The sequence below is a fragment of the Ictidomys tridecemlineatus genome, chromosome 8 (assembly GCF_052094955.1).
Source record: "Ictidomys tridecemlineatus isolate mIctTri1 chromosome 8, mIctTri1.hap1, whole genome shotgun sequence".
In the NCBI taxonomy this organism is placed as follows: Eukaryota; Metazoa; Chordata; class Mammalia; order Rodentia; family Sciuridae; genus Ictidomys; species Ictidomys tridecemlineatus.
Genome location: NC_135484.1, coordinates 31,594,252 through 31,612,332, shown reverse-complemented (window position 1 = coordinate 31,612,332; position 18,081 = coordinate 31,594,252). Strand labels below are relative to the sequence as shown.

At 35.7% G+C, this 18,081-nt stretch overlaps 1 protein-coding gene across 3 annotated transcripts in view; it reads left to right on the top strand.

Annotated features, from left to right (window-relative positions):
* The window catches only part of LOC110598608 (uncharacterized), a 64,011-nt gene that overhangs the window by 36,688 nt on the left and 9,242 nt on the right, over window positions 1-18,081 (top strand). For 2 of the 3 annotated variants that reach the window (XM_078019110.1, XM_078019109.1), the window contains exons 4-5: window positions 2,817-2,902; window positions 14,559-14,629. In XM_078019110.1, the coding sequence (XP_077875236.1) occupies window positions 2,817-2,902; window positions 14,559-14,629 (157 nt within the window). The remainder of the gene's footprint in view (window positions 1-2,816; window positions 2,903-14,558; window positions 14,630-18,081) is intronic. The other variant, XR_013424850.1, reaches the window with a different exon arrangement.

Below are 18,081 nucleotides of genomic sequence, written 5' to 3'. Positions count from 1 at the left end.
AGAAGAAATAAACATTTATGTTCAAGTGCTTTCATTACTCAAATTAATGAATACATCACCTATGTAGCCTTGACCTTGTTTTCAGGTGTGGCAGGGTTTGAAGGCTGTTAAGTTTCTTTTACCTTAAGCAGACATAGTATTTCAGTTCTGAGAATTCAGATTAGAAATATAAGGAAGACATGATAAGCAATTAAAATCTTTAATCGTCAGAACTCTAGAAATTAGGACAGATGTACCATATCAGCACTTGCAAGCTACCAAAAAATAACTACCATTACTTTTGTTCCAAAGTTTGTTTTAGAGATTCAATAGCATCCACTGAACTTTTCCCCTGACTATCTTAACACATCTTTTTCGTATTTGAGAGTCTGACCAGGATTGGAAACAGAGGTGTGAAAGAATTACAAGAGTGGTTGTTTTTGCAGTACTTTTGGCTAGCAGTAAAATAAGCAGGAAATTCTAAAATGTCTTGGGAAAGTTCATCCTCAAGAAAATTCAACTTGATTTTTTTTTAAACTAGAAGATTGAGAGAGGATAATATTTACATGAGAATAGGAACTTCTATAGACAGCAACAGTAATTGTAACTAACATCCTTAGGCCTATCCTATATGGTAGTTTCTAGGGTTCTTAACATTCCTTTACCTTTTTGTTCTCCTCTGGAGCCACAAACAGAAAAGTTTGATGGTGTTATTTTCATTTTCCAAACAAGAAAAGTTTATTTTGTCTCCTTCACCTGGTAGGTGCTCAGGCACATACTTTACAATTTCTACATCTAGTTATAGATCAAGGTTACCCTGAAAAACAACAGTTTTGAGCTGTGTTCCCATTATATTTTTGAGTCCAAATGAAGCCCCTTACTTTCTGAATAGTATTAAAAAGTATATTAAATGCTTTAATATGCATGTTGCTGCACTACCCTGTGTAGTTTTCTAGAATCAAGGTATTCAATACATTGTTCTACTCTTTTCAGGCTTTATAAGAAATTAAAATTTGATGTTTATTTGAAAGTACAGAAGCAATAGGCTAATCCCAACGGCTAGAAGAATGATTAGTTTGTGATTAAAATGAAGAATGATTTGGATTCTAGCAGTTACAGAATGCCTATAGCTGTAATAAGTACATATAAACAAAAATATATTTCTTATTATTCAGAGTTTGACTAGAATGAACTTGTTGACTTAAAATCTAGTTTGTGAAAGCTGCCTCACACATCTTTATGTGATAAAGTTTCAAAGATATTATTACAAAGTCCAAGTGATAATGCTATGTTTGAATCAGTATGATGATCCTTTCTAAATATTTAATATCACCCTCTACAAAGTGTGCACATATCACATAACTTTTACATACTTAAAATATATCTTGGGGCTGGGGATATAGCTCAGTGGTAGAATACCTTCTTAACATGTGCAAAGCCCTGGGTTCAATCCCCAGCACCAGTAATAATAACAATGTATAATAATCTTAAATAAAATTAAAACAAATATACACAAGACCCACATGAAGATGCAAATATTATATGTACTTAATAAACACAAGAGTCCCTTATAACACGTGGATAATTCTTGTTATACTTGCTGGACTGAAGCTCAATGTAAAAGGTAGAACATAGAGTATTTCAGAACTGTATAACTAAAAAAATGATGTATTCATTCTTCAGCTATAGACATATACAAATGTTTTTAAACTCATGCATTTTATTTTAATGCTTGATAAGGAAGTTGTCAAATTTTATAGTTAAATCCTGATATAGAGGCATACATAGAGTATTCCACTTTCATGGTTTATATATAAAACTTTCCAAGAGAGTTATGGTTAATTTTATATGCCAGCTTGATTGGGCTGCAGAGTGCTCAGACTAAATATTATTTTGGGGTGTTTTCATTTATGAGGGTTTCATTTATATTGGTGGACTCAGTAAAGTAGGTTAAGGGAGCACTGTCCAATCTGTTGAGTGTCTGAATAGAAAAAAAGATGAAGAAAGGAGATATTTTTCCCATTTTCTTCCTGTTTTATATGTTTGAACTTGGACATCTCATCTTCTCCTGCTCTTGGACTGGGATTTACACCATTGGCTCCATTTTTTAACTTGGAATGAAACTACACCATTGGCCCTTCTGAGTATCTAGCTTGCAGATGGCAGGCTGTGGGATTTGTCAGCCTCTGTAACTACATGAACCAATTCCATATATATATATATCATGTATATCATTCTGTTTCTCTGATGAACCCTAATACAGATACATTTCAGTTTAATGTGAGGAAGAATCTACTACTATTAAAAATAGCTACTGGAACCTTGATTGGACTCCCTGGAGAGGCAGTTTCCTGTCAATAGGGATGGTCCTGTGGATGCTGTAGTGGGGGTCTAGCATTGGATAAGTTTTGCCTAGATTATCTTGGAAATCCTTATGGTTCATTGCTGATGGATGATATAAGCTTTAAGAAAGAATCTCAGAATATTATATCTGGAAAGAACTTCAGAAAGTACTTACTCCTACTCATTCAATTTTTAAAGGAGGAAAATGAGCCTTAGAGAATGTAGAAGTCTTGTCTAAGTTCATCTAATATGTTTTAGGGAATCTGACAGGAGGATATCTATTTGTTTTTATTTAGAATGTACTATCTCATTGAACTATCTGCCTATGTAAGAAAATTAGACACCTACTGAATGCAGAGTTTTTTTTTATTTCACATTGATTAACCCTCATCTCACATGTATAACTCACAAAGAACCTGTTTTATATAGGGATAACTGGAAGTTAACTATATTTTAATTTTCTATTCCTTTGTTTCATATCTGTACATTTACAGCAACGAGAATATATCTCATGGGGTTCATCTTGTGAGTCTTCTAGGAAAAGCAAAAGGGAAAGTCAACTTTATGCTACAAATGAGAGGTAAGTATAAGAGTTCTCCATTGACTTCCCTGTATTATTACCCATTTCTTATGAGATATGAGCAGGATGAGCAGGACTGGCATTCAGTCAGTAGGCACCAGAAAATCAAGTGGGCTGGTAAAGTACTGATGAGTTCCAAGCTAAGTGGTAATTAGGCACTGCTCTGAGCCTCTGAGTAACCCTACTCTCCTCACCCCTCCCAATGTCCTGACTTCCCGACTCTTTTCCCTACATGCGTTTCTTGATATTGTATCAACTGAAGGGTTAACATTTTCTCAGTTGATTGGGTACTGGAAATTAGTTCCTAGCCAAAATGATGTAAGTTGTTTGACAAATTTCTTTAGGCCATCTGAAGCAATCTCCAGGATCTATTCTTTTAGTGAATCAGGTTATTTGGTAATGACCATGAAGTGGTAGGAAAAAAAATTTGTCTTTGCCTTTGTTGCTATACTGTTTGGGGAAATATTTTTTTTTAATATTTATTTTTCAGTTGTAGTTGAACACAATACCTTTATTTTATTTATCTATTTCTGTGTGGTGCTGAGGATCAAACCCAGAGCCTTACACATGCTGAGCCACAGCCCCAACCCTGAGGAAATCTTTATGAAGACCTTTTGTTAAGTCTTCAAACTATCTTTTATTGTATTAAAAATATTTTTAAGCATTCTCATATGTGTTCATAACCACATCATTTATTTATGAGAGGGTTTTTCTGGTTAATTTGAAGGGATGGATAAAGTTAAAATATTTTCTCTGAGCTGGGTATGGTGATTCATCCCTGTAGTTCCAACTGCTCAAGAGACTGAGGTAGCCAAATTATTTAAGTCACAAGTTAGAGATTAGCCTGAGCAAAATAACAAGACCCCATCTTAACAACAACAAAATGATATTCTCTTGAAACCTTGGATATTATAGATATAAGGTACTGAAACACTAAAATAGTCATCATTTATGGTGTGCTCATTAAGACTGTGTTTAGTCCTATACATGTATCCTCTCACTGAGTTCTTATAACAACCCTATGAAAAATGCCCTTTTATTCTTCCCATTTTAGAATTGAGGAAATTGGATGTTCAGAGCAGTGAAGTGACATATAAATAACATCAGTTTGCAAGCTGAGAACAGGATGTGACTCTCCCATCTTTTTGGTACCATCAAAGGTTGTATTGGAATCAGAAGCTAGATTTTGGCTCTGTCTTCCTAGATCACTTGGGCTCAGCTTTCATCACAGGCTGTCACCCAACCAAGGCCATCTCTAGCCCTGGACCAAGGCTATTCTTGTCATGGGACTTGTTCCTAAGATCCTTAGCTCTGTAAACTCAGCCTTGATCCAAAAAACTCCCACATTGGAGTGCTGTCTAGCAGCCACGGAGACAGGCAATAATATAGATGACACTAAGTAGAGCCTTCTGAACTGTAGAGTCCGGTAGCAGCTGTATGACTAGGGGAGAAACTTCTGCAACTCAAAGCCAGGGAAAAAAAATCTTGGCTCCATCTCACCTTCTTCATTGGCCCATCCTTTCTGTTTCCACCTGTTCCATTGTTTCATTTCTGCCTCATACACATTCTCTTCTTTTTTAAATCATTTTTCTGGATCAACATAGACATATATTATTGCAATATATAAAGCACTCTTTGAATTATGGAGCTATTAAATTATGAAAATTAATTAGGAGTGGGCATCCAATATTTTTTTTCTTTTTCTTCCTCCACAGGATTATTTCAGTACTTTGGACATAGTGGGCAATGAAAAATTTATGTAAATGAATTGATTTTATACTTTTACAAAGAAATATGTCATGGTGTGCTAGTGATGTTTAGGGAACTCTTTAGAAAAGCTTTTTGATTGAGGAAGAAGATTCTAAAATACTTAGTAGATTCATTACCAATAAGAGCAAAAATGGAAAGGAAAGCTTAACTTTGATTTAAATAATGAGAACAGGTTCTTATTCACTGGAAAACTGTATTTTGCTTCATTTCAGTTAGTATCTAAGAAGTCATTTTTTATTCCTAGGAAGCCTTAATTTACCTCTGCCATTCTGTGGTAGCCCAGGAATACAACAGATGCCAGCCAGGGTACCTGCGTGCTTGGTAGAATATTTGTTTTACATGCACTCCTGGAGGCCATGCCTTTGATCGGACTATGTGCCATTTACTTCAGTGGGCACGATTTCTGGGATTGTACTTAAGATATGTATGCTAAAACAAGTTTCCAAACCCCGACGGCTTAACACAACAAAAAAATGTATTTCTAACTCACAGCAGAACCAAAGTGGATGTTCCTTGTCAATGAGCAGTCTATCTTGTGGTCCGCAACGGACTCCAACTTTTTCTACCATCTTTTAGGGCCCAAAATCTTCTGCTGGCTCTTCCACATCCATCCAGTAATTGAGGGAATAGAAACACATGAGAGTTTTCTTAATGTTTCAGCTTGAACCATAGAATAATAGCATAATGTGGGGATCCAGTCATACAGCCACATCCAAGTGGATAAAGGCAATGTCACCCATCTGTGTGCTCAGGGGTAGAAGGAAAGAGTGTTGGTGACCACATGTCGATCTCTGCCATGTGATGGTCTGGCAGGCACCAGCCAAGCCTGTTTTTCAATAGTGTTTAGCTTTGACAATGCTTTACTTAGAGATATAAGACTTCAGAATCAAATAAAGCAGTTATCTTGTTAAGTAATTCTTTGCTAATGGTGCTATTAGTTTTCTTGTACTTTCATTATGAGTGATTTTCCTTCAACTTTGAGAGAAGAATCAAACAATTTTAGAGGATGCAATAAATGCTCTCTAAAGAAACATCCTATGTAGTTTCTTGCCAAGAAGTTTACAAAATTCAGGATTCTGGTGCCAAAAAATATACAAAAGCTCAAGTTACAAGCATTGAAAAAGTAAGAAAGTGGGATTGAGTTAGTTTATAGAGTGCCTCTTTGATTTGATTACCAAAAAAAAAAAAATAATAATGATAAAGAGGGCTTGTTTTTATTGTTTTCTTCTACAGATTTTCTTAGGAAATATACTTTAAGATGTTCTGCTTTTTACTGTCAGGCAGATCCACATTGATATCAGCAACAAGGTGCTCTAACCTGGCCATTCTCTGGGAAACAAGTCTGGTAATAAAGATTTTGCTTGGTATGGTTTCTAGAAAGAAAAAAAAAAAAATTCCAGAGATATCCAAATGGGAAATTTTGGCTTCAGAGAAACCTTAATGAGTCAGTTAAAGGAGCAAAACAGCACTATACCTAGCAACTAGCACACTTCTGGCCATATTTATTCATTTAAAATTATTTTATTAAACACTCTGTCAGGCACCATTTCAAGTGCTGGGGATGCAGCAATGAATAAAATGGACAAATATCCTTGCTTTCATGGAACTTAGCTTTGTGCATGAACTGTAAACAATATTCTGTGATGATAGGTTACAGAGAAACCCAACAAGAGGCGATTAGAAGGTTTAGAGGGCTGTACTTTAAAATAAAGGACCTACTCCTTTTTAGTGAGGACTTGAAAGAGCTGAGGTATGAGCAGTGTTTACATCTCAGATAAAGGAGGCTTCTGGCAGAGCTAATTGCGAGTGCAAAGGCCCTGATAGGAGTGAGCCTGGCTTCTTCCAGAAATAGCAAGTAGGCCAGTCTGCCTGGAGCAGTCAAGAAAGGCAAAGAATTAGGGCAGGAGGTGAGAGAGGAGACTTGGATACTGAAGGGGGCAGGACAGAGAAGTTCTTGGAAGATTATAGTAAGGACTTTTTCATTCACTTTGAGTGACACAGGGAGCTAATTAAAAATATTGGTCAGAACGTCATTTTTCAACAGGGTCAGTCTTTCAGCTAAGCTAACAATATACTGAATGAAGGGACAATGATGGAAACAGGAGTCTCCTGCAATAATCAAAATCAAAGGGATAGTGGTGTGGACCAGGGTAAGAGCCAGATTCTGGATATGTTCTGAGACTAGAGTCAGCAGGACTTTCTTATGGAATTAAAATAGGGTGGAGGGAGGTGAAGGAAAGAGAGGAGCAAAGCAAGACTCCAGGATGTATTGGCCTGAGCCAGTGAATGGACGGAGTTGTCATTTACTGCACTGGAAAAGACTACGGAAGGAGGAGTTTGGGGCAGATGGGGAGAAGCTTGGTGAAGAGCAGTTGAATTTGTGGTACCTATGAGATATCCTACTGGGGGTGGGATGTGCAGTGAGTGTGGAGGTCAGGCAAGAGGTCAGACTGAAAATATAATTCTGGGAGAGCTCAGAGGTGATGTTGAGAGCCATGAGCCTGGGTGAGATTACTAGACAGCATGCCAACTCAAAGAAGAGGTCCAATGACTGAGTCCGGAGAAACTGCTGGCTAGGAAATGTGAGGGAAACAGAAAAGGAGACTGAGACGGAGTGACAATCAGGTAGGAGGAAGGCCAGAAAAGTAGTCCTGTTTTAGAGCTACTCTAAGCTAGAAAGCCTGTTTCCTAAAGAGGTAGCCACTGTGTCAGTTGGCAACTAACCAATTAAGTGAGAATTGGGTGAGGAGCTTCTTGGTGCTCTTGCTAAAGCAACTTCTATAGTGTGCTAAAGTGTGTGTGTGTGTGTGTGTGTGTGTGTGTGTGTGTGTGTGTGTATGTGTGTAAGGGGCTCTGAAGTGAGATGGAGAGAGACTGGGTAGAGGGAATTAGAGGCAGTAAGTGCACATAATACTCAGGAGAGTTTTGTGATAGAGGCAAGAGGAAACAGGACAATACCCAGAGCAGGTAAGTGACATGAAGAAAAGGTTGTGAAAAATAATAAGAGGAGTATGTTTGCTAAAGAGTAGACTGAGAGAGAATTGAACAGTGTAGGAGAGAGGGATGATTTGGGCAAGAGGGGATGGGATCTGGGGCACAAGGGGGAGGTTTGGCATAAGACAGGGTCATAGATTCATCTCTTTTATTGGGACTGATGGCAGAGGCCTTAGGAGGCATTGAAGTTTAAGAAGAAAACTGTACAAAACAATCTTTTAGGAGAGAGAGAGAGAGAGGAGGAAAATCTACAAACTAAGGAAATGTGGATTGATTCCAGCACATTCAAGGGATTCTCGGAGTCGGACATCTTGAAAGAGTAAGCTGAATAGAGGATTATTTAGAGAATGATTATCTGCTTCCACCTGAATTGTGAGGAGAAAGGGGATTGAACATTTTCGGAGATTGGAAAGGATCAAGAGATGTTTTTGGGAAGCATATATTTGTGCAGTTAGGAGGGCGTAGGACCTTATCCAGGAAGACCAGATGAACATTGACATAGACTTCCGCACAGTATGTGGCAAGACTTAACGGTCTTGTCCAGTAGATTTTGCACTTAAAATATGAGCCGGTAAAGGGAGTGGGACTACTTGGATTAAATACAGCCCCTAGGGAGAGCTGGAGCAAGAGACCTGTGCATTATGCCTTCCAGACCTGAAACGGGAAGTCAGATTTTAATAACTTTGACTTACAAAATTAATACCCTCCAAAGAAAATTCACCTGTTGCCAAATCTAGTGCCAAGCTTTAGATGCTCACAGTTCCTCCAAGCCTCTTGTTTGTTTTTGTTTCTTTCTTCTTTTTCTTCTCTTTGCCAGTGTCTTCTGACCTTTTAGGCATGACTACTTATGGGCTTGCTATCTATCTTCTTGATGAATTATTTAATCAGAAGAGAGAAAAGGAGAGACGTTAAACATTCTGGTCTGAAACACATTTTTCTTGCTTTGAACACCCTAAATTCTTTGTGTACATATAAATACACTGTTTATGTCTCGCAATTTGGCCCACATAGTTTTGAAATCCAGCTCTTCAAAACATTCTTTTTTGGTTGGGTAAGGCTGAAAATCAGTTCTGTCAGAAGTAGTTCTGTTGACCTGAGTGTAAAGGACTTCCTTTTTCTTCCATATACCTTCATTTTTTTTGAGTTAGATACCCCAAAGTTGCTAAACTCGATCTATCTCAGAGTTAGATGTCAGTATTTAGCAAGTACTATTTCCACTAATGGTTGTTGCACTTGTGTTTTGCAAAATTTACTTTCAAATTTTATGAAGTAAACTTTTCATTCAGTATTACTGAAAGAGGCAGGAAATATAGGGATAGTTTTATTATAAAGAAAATATTAAAAAATCATACACACACACACACAGTATGGCTGGTGTTAAGAGGAAATGGTTTTAAAGAACAATTTTAAGAGTTGGCTAAAAATGTGAATGGATTTGGATGCAAAGTTGTTAAAATACATTTAATTTCATCATTATTGAATGTATTTTAAGATGAACTGTTTTCTTAAATTTATTCTATATTCCTTTGAGTTTTTTTTTGTTTTGTTTTGTTTTTGGTACTAAGAATTGAACTCAGAGGCATGCTTAACCATGGAGGCACATCCCCAGCGCCTTTTGTATTTTAATAATCTTTTTTAAAATTATTGTTTAGTTGTTTGTTAGGGTCTGTAAACAAGTCAAGATGGCGCCTGGCATTTTGCCAGAGGGAGTGGTTTGTGAAGTAACGCCAGGGAGCCATTAAGTGTGGAGATTCCTTATTGGTTGACTGCTGTATCTAGTTTATGTTAATTAGGATAAGCTGTGTGGAATGTATATATACCCCTCCTGTCCTACAATAAACGGCTCCCACTCCTGCTGTAGTTGTTAGACACAACACCTTTATTTCACTTGTTTATTTTTTTTATGTGGTGCTGAGGATGGAACCCAGGGTCTCGCATGTGTGAGGTGAGCGCTCTACCACTGAGCCACAACCCCAGCCCCCCTTTTGTATTTTACTTAGAGACAGGGCCTTACTGAGTTTCTTAGGGCCTCGCTAAGTTGCTGAGGCCAGCTTTGAACTCTGCCTCGGGCTGCTTGGATTATAGGTGTGCAAGTTTCTTTTGAGTTTAATTAAGCCTAAGAATGGAGAAGTTAAGATGTATTGTTATTATTATTATCATTTTTGATGAAGAGTTTCTTTCTACTTTTATTCTTAATCATGAATGTAATACATTAAACCATTAATTTAGAAATATAGAAATTACAAAGAATAAGTCCCTCTCACCTCCCAGAGAAAAGCAAACTTAGCTATTTAGTTGTATCCTTTCTCTCTCTCTTTCTCTGTGTGTGTATGTGTGTTGTGTGTATTGTGTGTGTATGTGTGATTATCTCTGGTTTTTAAAATATGTGAGCTCTAAAATAGTCATTTTAGCCTCTGTATTTTTAATTTTGTTAACTTGAAAATTATAAAAATATTTTAATATTTCTTTACCTCATTTATTTTGTTATATGAATGGAGATCTATTCATTTCATCAATTAAAGATCATTTAGATTTCTGGTTTTTATCATTGCAAGCAGTGCTGCTACTCACATCTCTATATATCTGTGCACAGATATCACCTATCTCATAGGTTAATTGGAATTAATAAATATACTAATACATGATAAAAGAATGCATGGCATATGAGTACTTCAAAAAATCATAAATTCATTATGTTCTCTATTACTAGTGAACTCCTAGAAGTGAAATTATCAAATATTGTTAAGTATTACCAAATTGCTCTCCAAAGAGTTTTTACCAGGTTATACTCTCTTCATCAATGAATAAACATTTTTTGCTTGTCCATACTATTTAAAATTTTTAATTGTCATAAGCACAGAAAAATCCACATGTATTATATATAAGTCTGGGTTCAGCAATGTGAACCACAATGTGAAATCCACGCTCAGATCAAGACAGAGTATATCCGCATTACCCCAGAATCTTCCCTTGAGTTTCCACCCAGTTCTTATTTCTTTCCCCTACCCCAAAGTTAAATGCTACTTTGTTTCTGGCACCATAAATTCATTGTATATTCTTTCATGTCCAGCTTCTTTGATTCAACGTGATATTTGAATTGGATGATGGAGACCATTCATGTTGCTGCAGGCATCAATAGTTCATTTCTCAGTATGGTATTCTATTGTCTGAATATTGTAAATTATCCATTATACTATTGAAGGGCATTTAATATATTTGTTTCAGGTATTTGAGTGCTACACTATTATCCTGTGTGCTTTTTGTTATGTTTACATAAACATTTCTGTTGTAGAGTCATTAGTTGAATAGAATTGTTAGTTCATAAGATAGTGGTTCATTCATCTTTAAAAGATAAAGCCAATTTTCCAAAGTAGTTGTGCCAGTTCATCACAATGATAACAATATAGGCTTAGTACCACTTATACATCCTTGATGATTCTTGGTAGTATTTATTTTTTAAATGTTGGTCATTCCAATGGGTGCATAGTGTCATATCATTGTAGTTTTCATTATATTGTCCTGATGATAATTAGTGAAGTCTAGCACATTTTCATATGATTATTGATCATTTGGGTATATTCTATTGTGACATACCCTTCAAGTCTTTTGCCCATTTTAAAAATTGGAGTTTTTTTTTCCTATTTATTTGTGTAAGTTATTTCTTTTTCTGGGTATGTGAGTATGGATATTTTTTCCTAATTATATTCTTAAATAAGCAAGTTCCTTAATTTTAACAAAGTCTGCTCTTTCAACAATGTCCTTTATAATAAGTACCTTTTGTATCTAGCTTAAGAATCTGGGCCTACCTAAACTCATGAAGGCATTTTCTTATGTTTCCTACAAAAAACTTTATTGTTTCAACTTTCTTTGCTTGGTCTACAGTCCATTTTAAGTGTTGTGAGAAAGCAGTAAATACTCAGGTTTCCCCCAAATAGGTATCTAGCTGAGGCTGCACCTTTTATTAATATGTGCTATACTGCCACTTGTGCTATAAATCAAGTGGCCATATATGTTTGGTTTTGGTGACTTTATGTTATATTAGTCTGTTTGTAGATTTTTAAAAAATCAAAATCATAGATTTCAAAATATATCCTCATTCCTGATAGTGAAATTCCTTTACGTTTTTCTCCTGCAAGATTATCTCTGCAATCCTTTGCATCTCCCTCAACTTTTATCAAAGTATGGATATTACTCTCTTAATTACTTGCTAATTTGATAGCCTACCCTACTAAGAAAAAAAAAATCAAATCTTTGTTTTCAAAAATTATATGGCAGCCGCCATCTTGATTTAAATTGACTCCATCTCTTAAGCCATGTTTAATTTGAAAGTTCAGGTTTGGATATCCAATTAGAGTGTGTCAATAGAGTTCCTTTCTTGGTGTCTTTGGATTTGGAACCAGAGAGGATTTGAAGTTCTAAGTATAAAATTCATGCTTTCCACCATGTGGAAAGTGCAGTATCTGGTAAAGTTAAAACTAGTTATGTGGATATATGCAATGAATAGATGTGGAAAGAAACCCAATTGTGCTGGAGTTCTTGATCCTCATTATTTAGTGATCCCAGACGAATCTCTGTGTGTCCTGTGATAGTTTCATTTTAATGTGGGAAAATATACATAACACAAAATAGACCTTTGCAACCACCATTCTACTTTCTGTCTCTATGAATTTGATTACTTTATATAACTCATGTAAGTTGAATCCTATAGTATTTATCTTTGTCATTGACTTATTTCATGTATCATAATGTGTTCAAGATTTCATGTTCATGATTTCATTCTCAGAAAATTTGTTATTGGTGCATAGAAAAAAACTACTGATTTTAATATACTGCTTTTGTAACCTGCTACTTTACTGAATTCATTTTCAATTTGAGTGTTAAAACTATAATCAAATTATCTTCCAGAAAGATAGTATAAATCTATGTTCCCAAGAGGCAATAATTGACGCATGTACCTTCTTAAAAGCTCAAGAAGATTATCATTAAATTTTCTGCCAACTGAACCAAAACAAGTAAGAAAATCAGACCAAACCAAAACAACAACAACAAACAGAAACAAAATCAAACAAAAAACTGTCATGGTTGTTTTAATTTTCATTTTAATCATTATAGTATGGTTGAATAGCTTTTATCTCATTTGGCCATTTGTATATCCATGCCTGTGAAAAGCCATTTTATAAGCTTTTCATTTTTCTATTTGTGTCAATGGGTCAATTGCTTTTTAGCTAATTGATTTGGTCCAGATAACATACTCATGACACATTTTGAATATTAATATTTTGTCTGTAATACACATAATTGAACAATGCTCCCCTGGCTGTCAGTTCTCTTTTAAAATTGAGTTAAATAACATAACTTGTCATTCAGAAATTTTAAGGCCAATAGGTAGACCAGTTTTTTTCCTTTATTGCTTTTAATTATATATCTTATGTAAGAAGGTGTTTTCTATTCCAAAGATGTACATATTTTTTCCTTCCTTTTCTTAGTAATTTTATTCTTTTTAATTTGCCATAACATTTTTTGATATACAAAATTAATAAGTATTTTTGTGCAGATTTTAAGGCTGTTATATAATGTACTTGTCCCCTACTTCTCTTACCACATATGTGAGTTATCTGACCATATTTTCCATCCTATTTTAATATGTAAGTGAAGACTGTATTCTCCCCAAAAGTTTTTAGAACAGCTAATTCCATTCTTCTCCTTTCCTTGTTGAACTGAAATATCTTCTGTATCATAACCAGACTATTTTTTTACATGGTTCTATTTATATACTTTGTTCCAATCTACTTGACTACTGTGATAATGCCACACTATTTTTATTACAGTATATTTAAAAATATTTTTCCTTTTAAAAAATAATCTCCACATTTTTAATGTATTTTATTTTGACATATATTTTGAATCACCTTGTCAAGTCTCGTTTATACTCTTATTGACAATTTATTAAATTTATCGATTAATTGAAGGCAGTTTACAATCTTTTACCCAGGAAATGATATCTGCATTTATTCAGAGCTTTTTGTGTGTGATTGATTAACATTCTATATTTCTTTTGTTATATTAGTTTTATCTCATTCATGCTAAGCTTATATGTAAATTATTTAAATTATTTTCTAAGTTATTTTGAATATTATGTTAATTTGGGGCTAGAAGTTATTGGCATTAAATCACCAGTTACTGGGGTATAAAGAATATTTATAGTCAAATATTTATCATAAACATGAATAGTTTTTTAAATCAATTTTTATTTGTTTCTCATAAATTTTCATCCTGTATAATCATAAAGTTTGCAAAAGTGACTTGTCTTTTTTCCAGTATTTTTGTTACTTTATTTTACATTAGTCGGAATATCCCAACTAATGTTGAATAGAACTGTTGATAATTTGTTAATGTCTCTCCCCTGTATTTAATGGGACTACCTCTAACACTTCATTCTTAATGTAGTGGGGTTTTTTGTTTTGTTTTGTTAAGGTTAGCTTTTACAGTTTAAATCTGAAATGTCCCTCAGAGGCTCATGTGTTAAAGATTTGGTCCCCAGTTCATAGCATTATTGGGAGGTGATGGAACTTTAGGAGGTGGGAGAGGTTTTAGATCATTGGGGGCATGTATTTGAAGGGGATCATAGGACCACAGAACCTTTTCATATCCAACCATGAGATGAAAAGTTTTGCCATGTGCTGCTGCCATGATATGCTGCCTCTCCACAGGCCCAAAAGCAATGGAACAAACCAAACATGAACTGGACTCTCCAGAACTGTAGCCCAAATAAACTTTTCTCTTTATAAATTGATAATCTCAGGTATTTTGTTATAGTAACAGAAAGCTTATTAATACATTGGCCAATAAAGAATTTTTTTTTTTTTAAATTTTTTTAATATTTATTTTCTAGTTTTCGGCGGACACAACATCTTTGTTGGTATGTGGTGCTGAGGATCGAACCCGGGGCCGCATGCACGCCAGGTGAGCGCGCTACCGCTTGAGCCACATCCCCAGCCCGCCAATAAAGAATTTTGAGACTATAAACAAATACAAATTATATATGTTTTAATATAATTGTGGTATATTGGGCATGTCAAAGTCTGTGGTAAAGAACTGAACACAGTATACTGGAAAGACCCAAAATTTGGGGATAACTAGATGGAAACCCTGACTCCATCATTTAACCAGAAGTATGACATTGAGAATGATACTTAACTTCTGTGACTTTGTTTCTGCAACTGAAATAGAAATATAATGCACACAAGAATAGGATTATTTTTTTATAAGGAATGAAAGCTTATTTTACTCTTCCTGGCCTCACACTAGTTTATAGCACAGTATCTGTATACTTTGTATAGTACATTGAATTTTACTAAAGTGACACTTATGGAATCTTTAAGACTGGACCCACAATGTAACAAAATCAAGGATATATCAAATATGTGACTCTACTAAGGTGAAAACAAAAAGAAAAATCTTTCTTTGAGAGTTTTATAAAGTTGATTAGTTCTGTCTATGTAGAGTGGGTGGGAGGAATCTTATTACACTAAGGCTTTTTCTTTTAAGGGCCAAAATGTTTCATCCAGATTTGAGAAGTCATTCAGAAGTGTAAAAAACTGACACAAAGACCCCTTTACTTACAAGTATGGTTTATTAGTGAGTGATGTAAGAATTGAGTTACCACTAACTTATTAAATAGAATTAAAATACAAACCAGTGAACCCATTATGAAGTACTTTGTACATTTTGGATTCTGATAACTTTGAAAAGTAGAGGTCAGTCACCACTTGGACAATAAGAATTTGTTTCTTCTACATAGCTCCCATCAGAGCTAATGATCAAAATAGTTTTGAATGTCCCTGCATAGTTTTTCAAATTTAGGAAGGTCCTACCCTGTCATTACAATCTGGCTGCAAATATCTGCACACATATTTATTTACATTTTAATATGTAAATGAAGACTATATTCTCCCCAAATGTTTTTGGAACAGCTATTTCCATTCTTCTCCTTTCCTTGTTGAACTGAAATATCTTCTGTATCTTAACCAGACTATTGGTTAGTTGTAAAGCCTATAGCTTCTGTGAAGATGTTCAATTCATATGTGTCTCAGTGCACAATATAAACATAAAACAAGTGAAATATATCTTAATCTACCCAGGGAGAGCTGAGTCCTTTTATAGTGGGGTTGTGTTTTCTGTGACTTGTACTCTCAGAGCAGTCTATGGAGCATTCAGAACACAGTGTGTGCTTCCACAGATATTGTAATGCAGTTAATGAAGATAATACGTGTGTGGTTTAGAGACTTCCTTTAACATTTCAAAGTCTTTTTTTTTTCAAATAGATTCTGTTTCTCGATGATAGACACTTTAATTACTTATATTTGTAGCAGCAACATTTAGTGGGGATTCTATAAACAGTGTTAAAAAGGCAAATAAAAACAATTTGACAGTTATTGAAGCCTATTAAGGAAACTTCAACCAAATAAAAAATAGTATAAAGGTATAACTAAATATAAACAATGCTGTTATAAGAAGATACATTAGTCAATACTCAGGGTAGTAGAATACACTGACTTCTTTTTGGGAAATTGTTATATAAATGAGTAGCATCTATAATGTTGATCATCTTTTTTTAAAAAACTCCATGGGCCAGGCAGGGTAAGGCACGCCTGTAATCCCAGCAACTCTGGAGGCTGAGGCAGGAGGACGGCAAGTTCAAAGCCAGCCTCAGCAAATTAGCAAGGGCCTAAACAACTTATTGAGACTCTGTCTCAAAATTTAGAAAAAAAGGGCTAGTGATGTGACTCCATGGTAAAGTGCCTCTGGGTTCAATCCCTGCTACCTAATAAAACAAAACAAACTGTGTGGACAGAAGGAATGCTTCTAGGGAGGTTCAGAATCTATGTCTGGTAGGCTTGATAGCCTTCTCTCTTGGTGGTAGGTACATTTTCTTCTGTTCTCTCCAGGTAGGATCGTACATTTGGTGATTAATCACTGAGATTAGTGCCTCTGTAAGAGGTGAAACCAGAGGCCGATAATAGATGTCAATATGTTCAAAACCAAATATATTTAAGGCCCACAGGGAAGGGTGGCCACAGAGCATACTCTTAAGAAAAATGAGCAAAATCCCCAAGGGAGAAAGACGTGGTTTGCTTTTTCACATATTCCATCAAAGGCCAATTTTGCTGCTTCGAAGCAAATCTAAATTATTATGGGTGACTTTCTGCTGCAAAGATGTGTGTGTGTGTGTGTGTGTCTGTGTATGTGTGTGTGCGCGCGCGCGCGCATCAGCAAAACCTTTCTTCTTTTTAAGGGAAAGATATTTTTGTATTCATTTAATCGGAGCCTTCTGTTTCCTGGATTTGCAGTCCGACTGGGGAGTTACTTTTTTCCCCCTGTGTGGAGAAGGATGTGGGAGAGTGACGCAGGCAGGGCCTGGCTGGCAGGTTCCCCCCTCAGTGCCTGCCTCTGGGTCTGGCCTGCTGTGTGGCTGCTGTTTATACCTGCTCAAGTGCTTTCTGTGTTTGAGTTGGCGCTTGGAGCTTACATGCTAGAGCCCCAGGCTGCTCATGATGTGTGTCCCAGGACTTTGAAACCTATGAGCTGGCGGCTGGGGCAAGAGAATGTCTCTCTCGGTTTTTGGGTGAACTCCATGTTTTTTTCCAAGAGGTTAGATCACTGTCCACAGTCCAGGCTTGCTAGACAGAATGTAACAGTTACTGTTGGAGACATCCTGAACTTTTAAAGGCAGAAGGCGGGAGGGGGAAGGGGGAGAGAAAGCCCTGGGTCAACAGAACAGCTTGAAAATGAACATTTTTTTTTATGTCAGGTAAACAAAGGTTTTCACTGAACTGGAAAACTTTATCATAAAAAAAAAAAAAAAAAGGCAAAAAGGATCACATCTTATTATGGTAAGAGGGACAGATTAGTATAAATTTCCCAGTTGCATTCCAGGTTATATTTGAGACCAGACCAGATTAATCAGTGGTTGCAGCAGGGTATTAGGAATGATATGATTTTTGTAAAAAAAAAAAAAAAAAAAAATTTACCTGGCAGTGTCCCTGGTCCTTTCATCAGTCCATAAAGATCTTTGGAAGATTTGACTTTTTTACAGGGTGGCAAAGTTAGGAAACCTCTGGCCCTTGCTTGTCCCTTGCCACCGCTGTTTGCTCCTTCTTCCATTTCCCTTTTCCGTCATATTAGGAATATCATCATCTATTTTTTTTTCCCCCTCGGATTTCTCTCCCCTCATCTTTTCCTATGATAAACTTTGGTCTGTGGGTGAAATTTTATTTTGGTTATATAATCTTATGAGTTGTTAGAATTCTACATTTTATTTCTGAGCATGTGTGTATACATAGATGGACATGATAGATATGTAAAAGCCACCAGACCTGAGACACTAGCAGGTAAGGAAAATGTTTTACACCAAA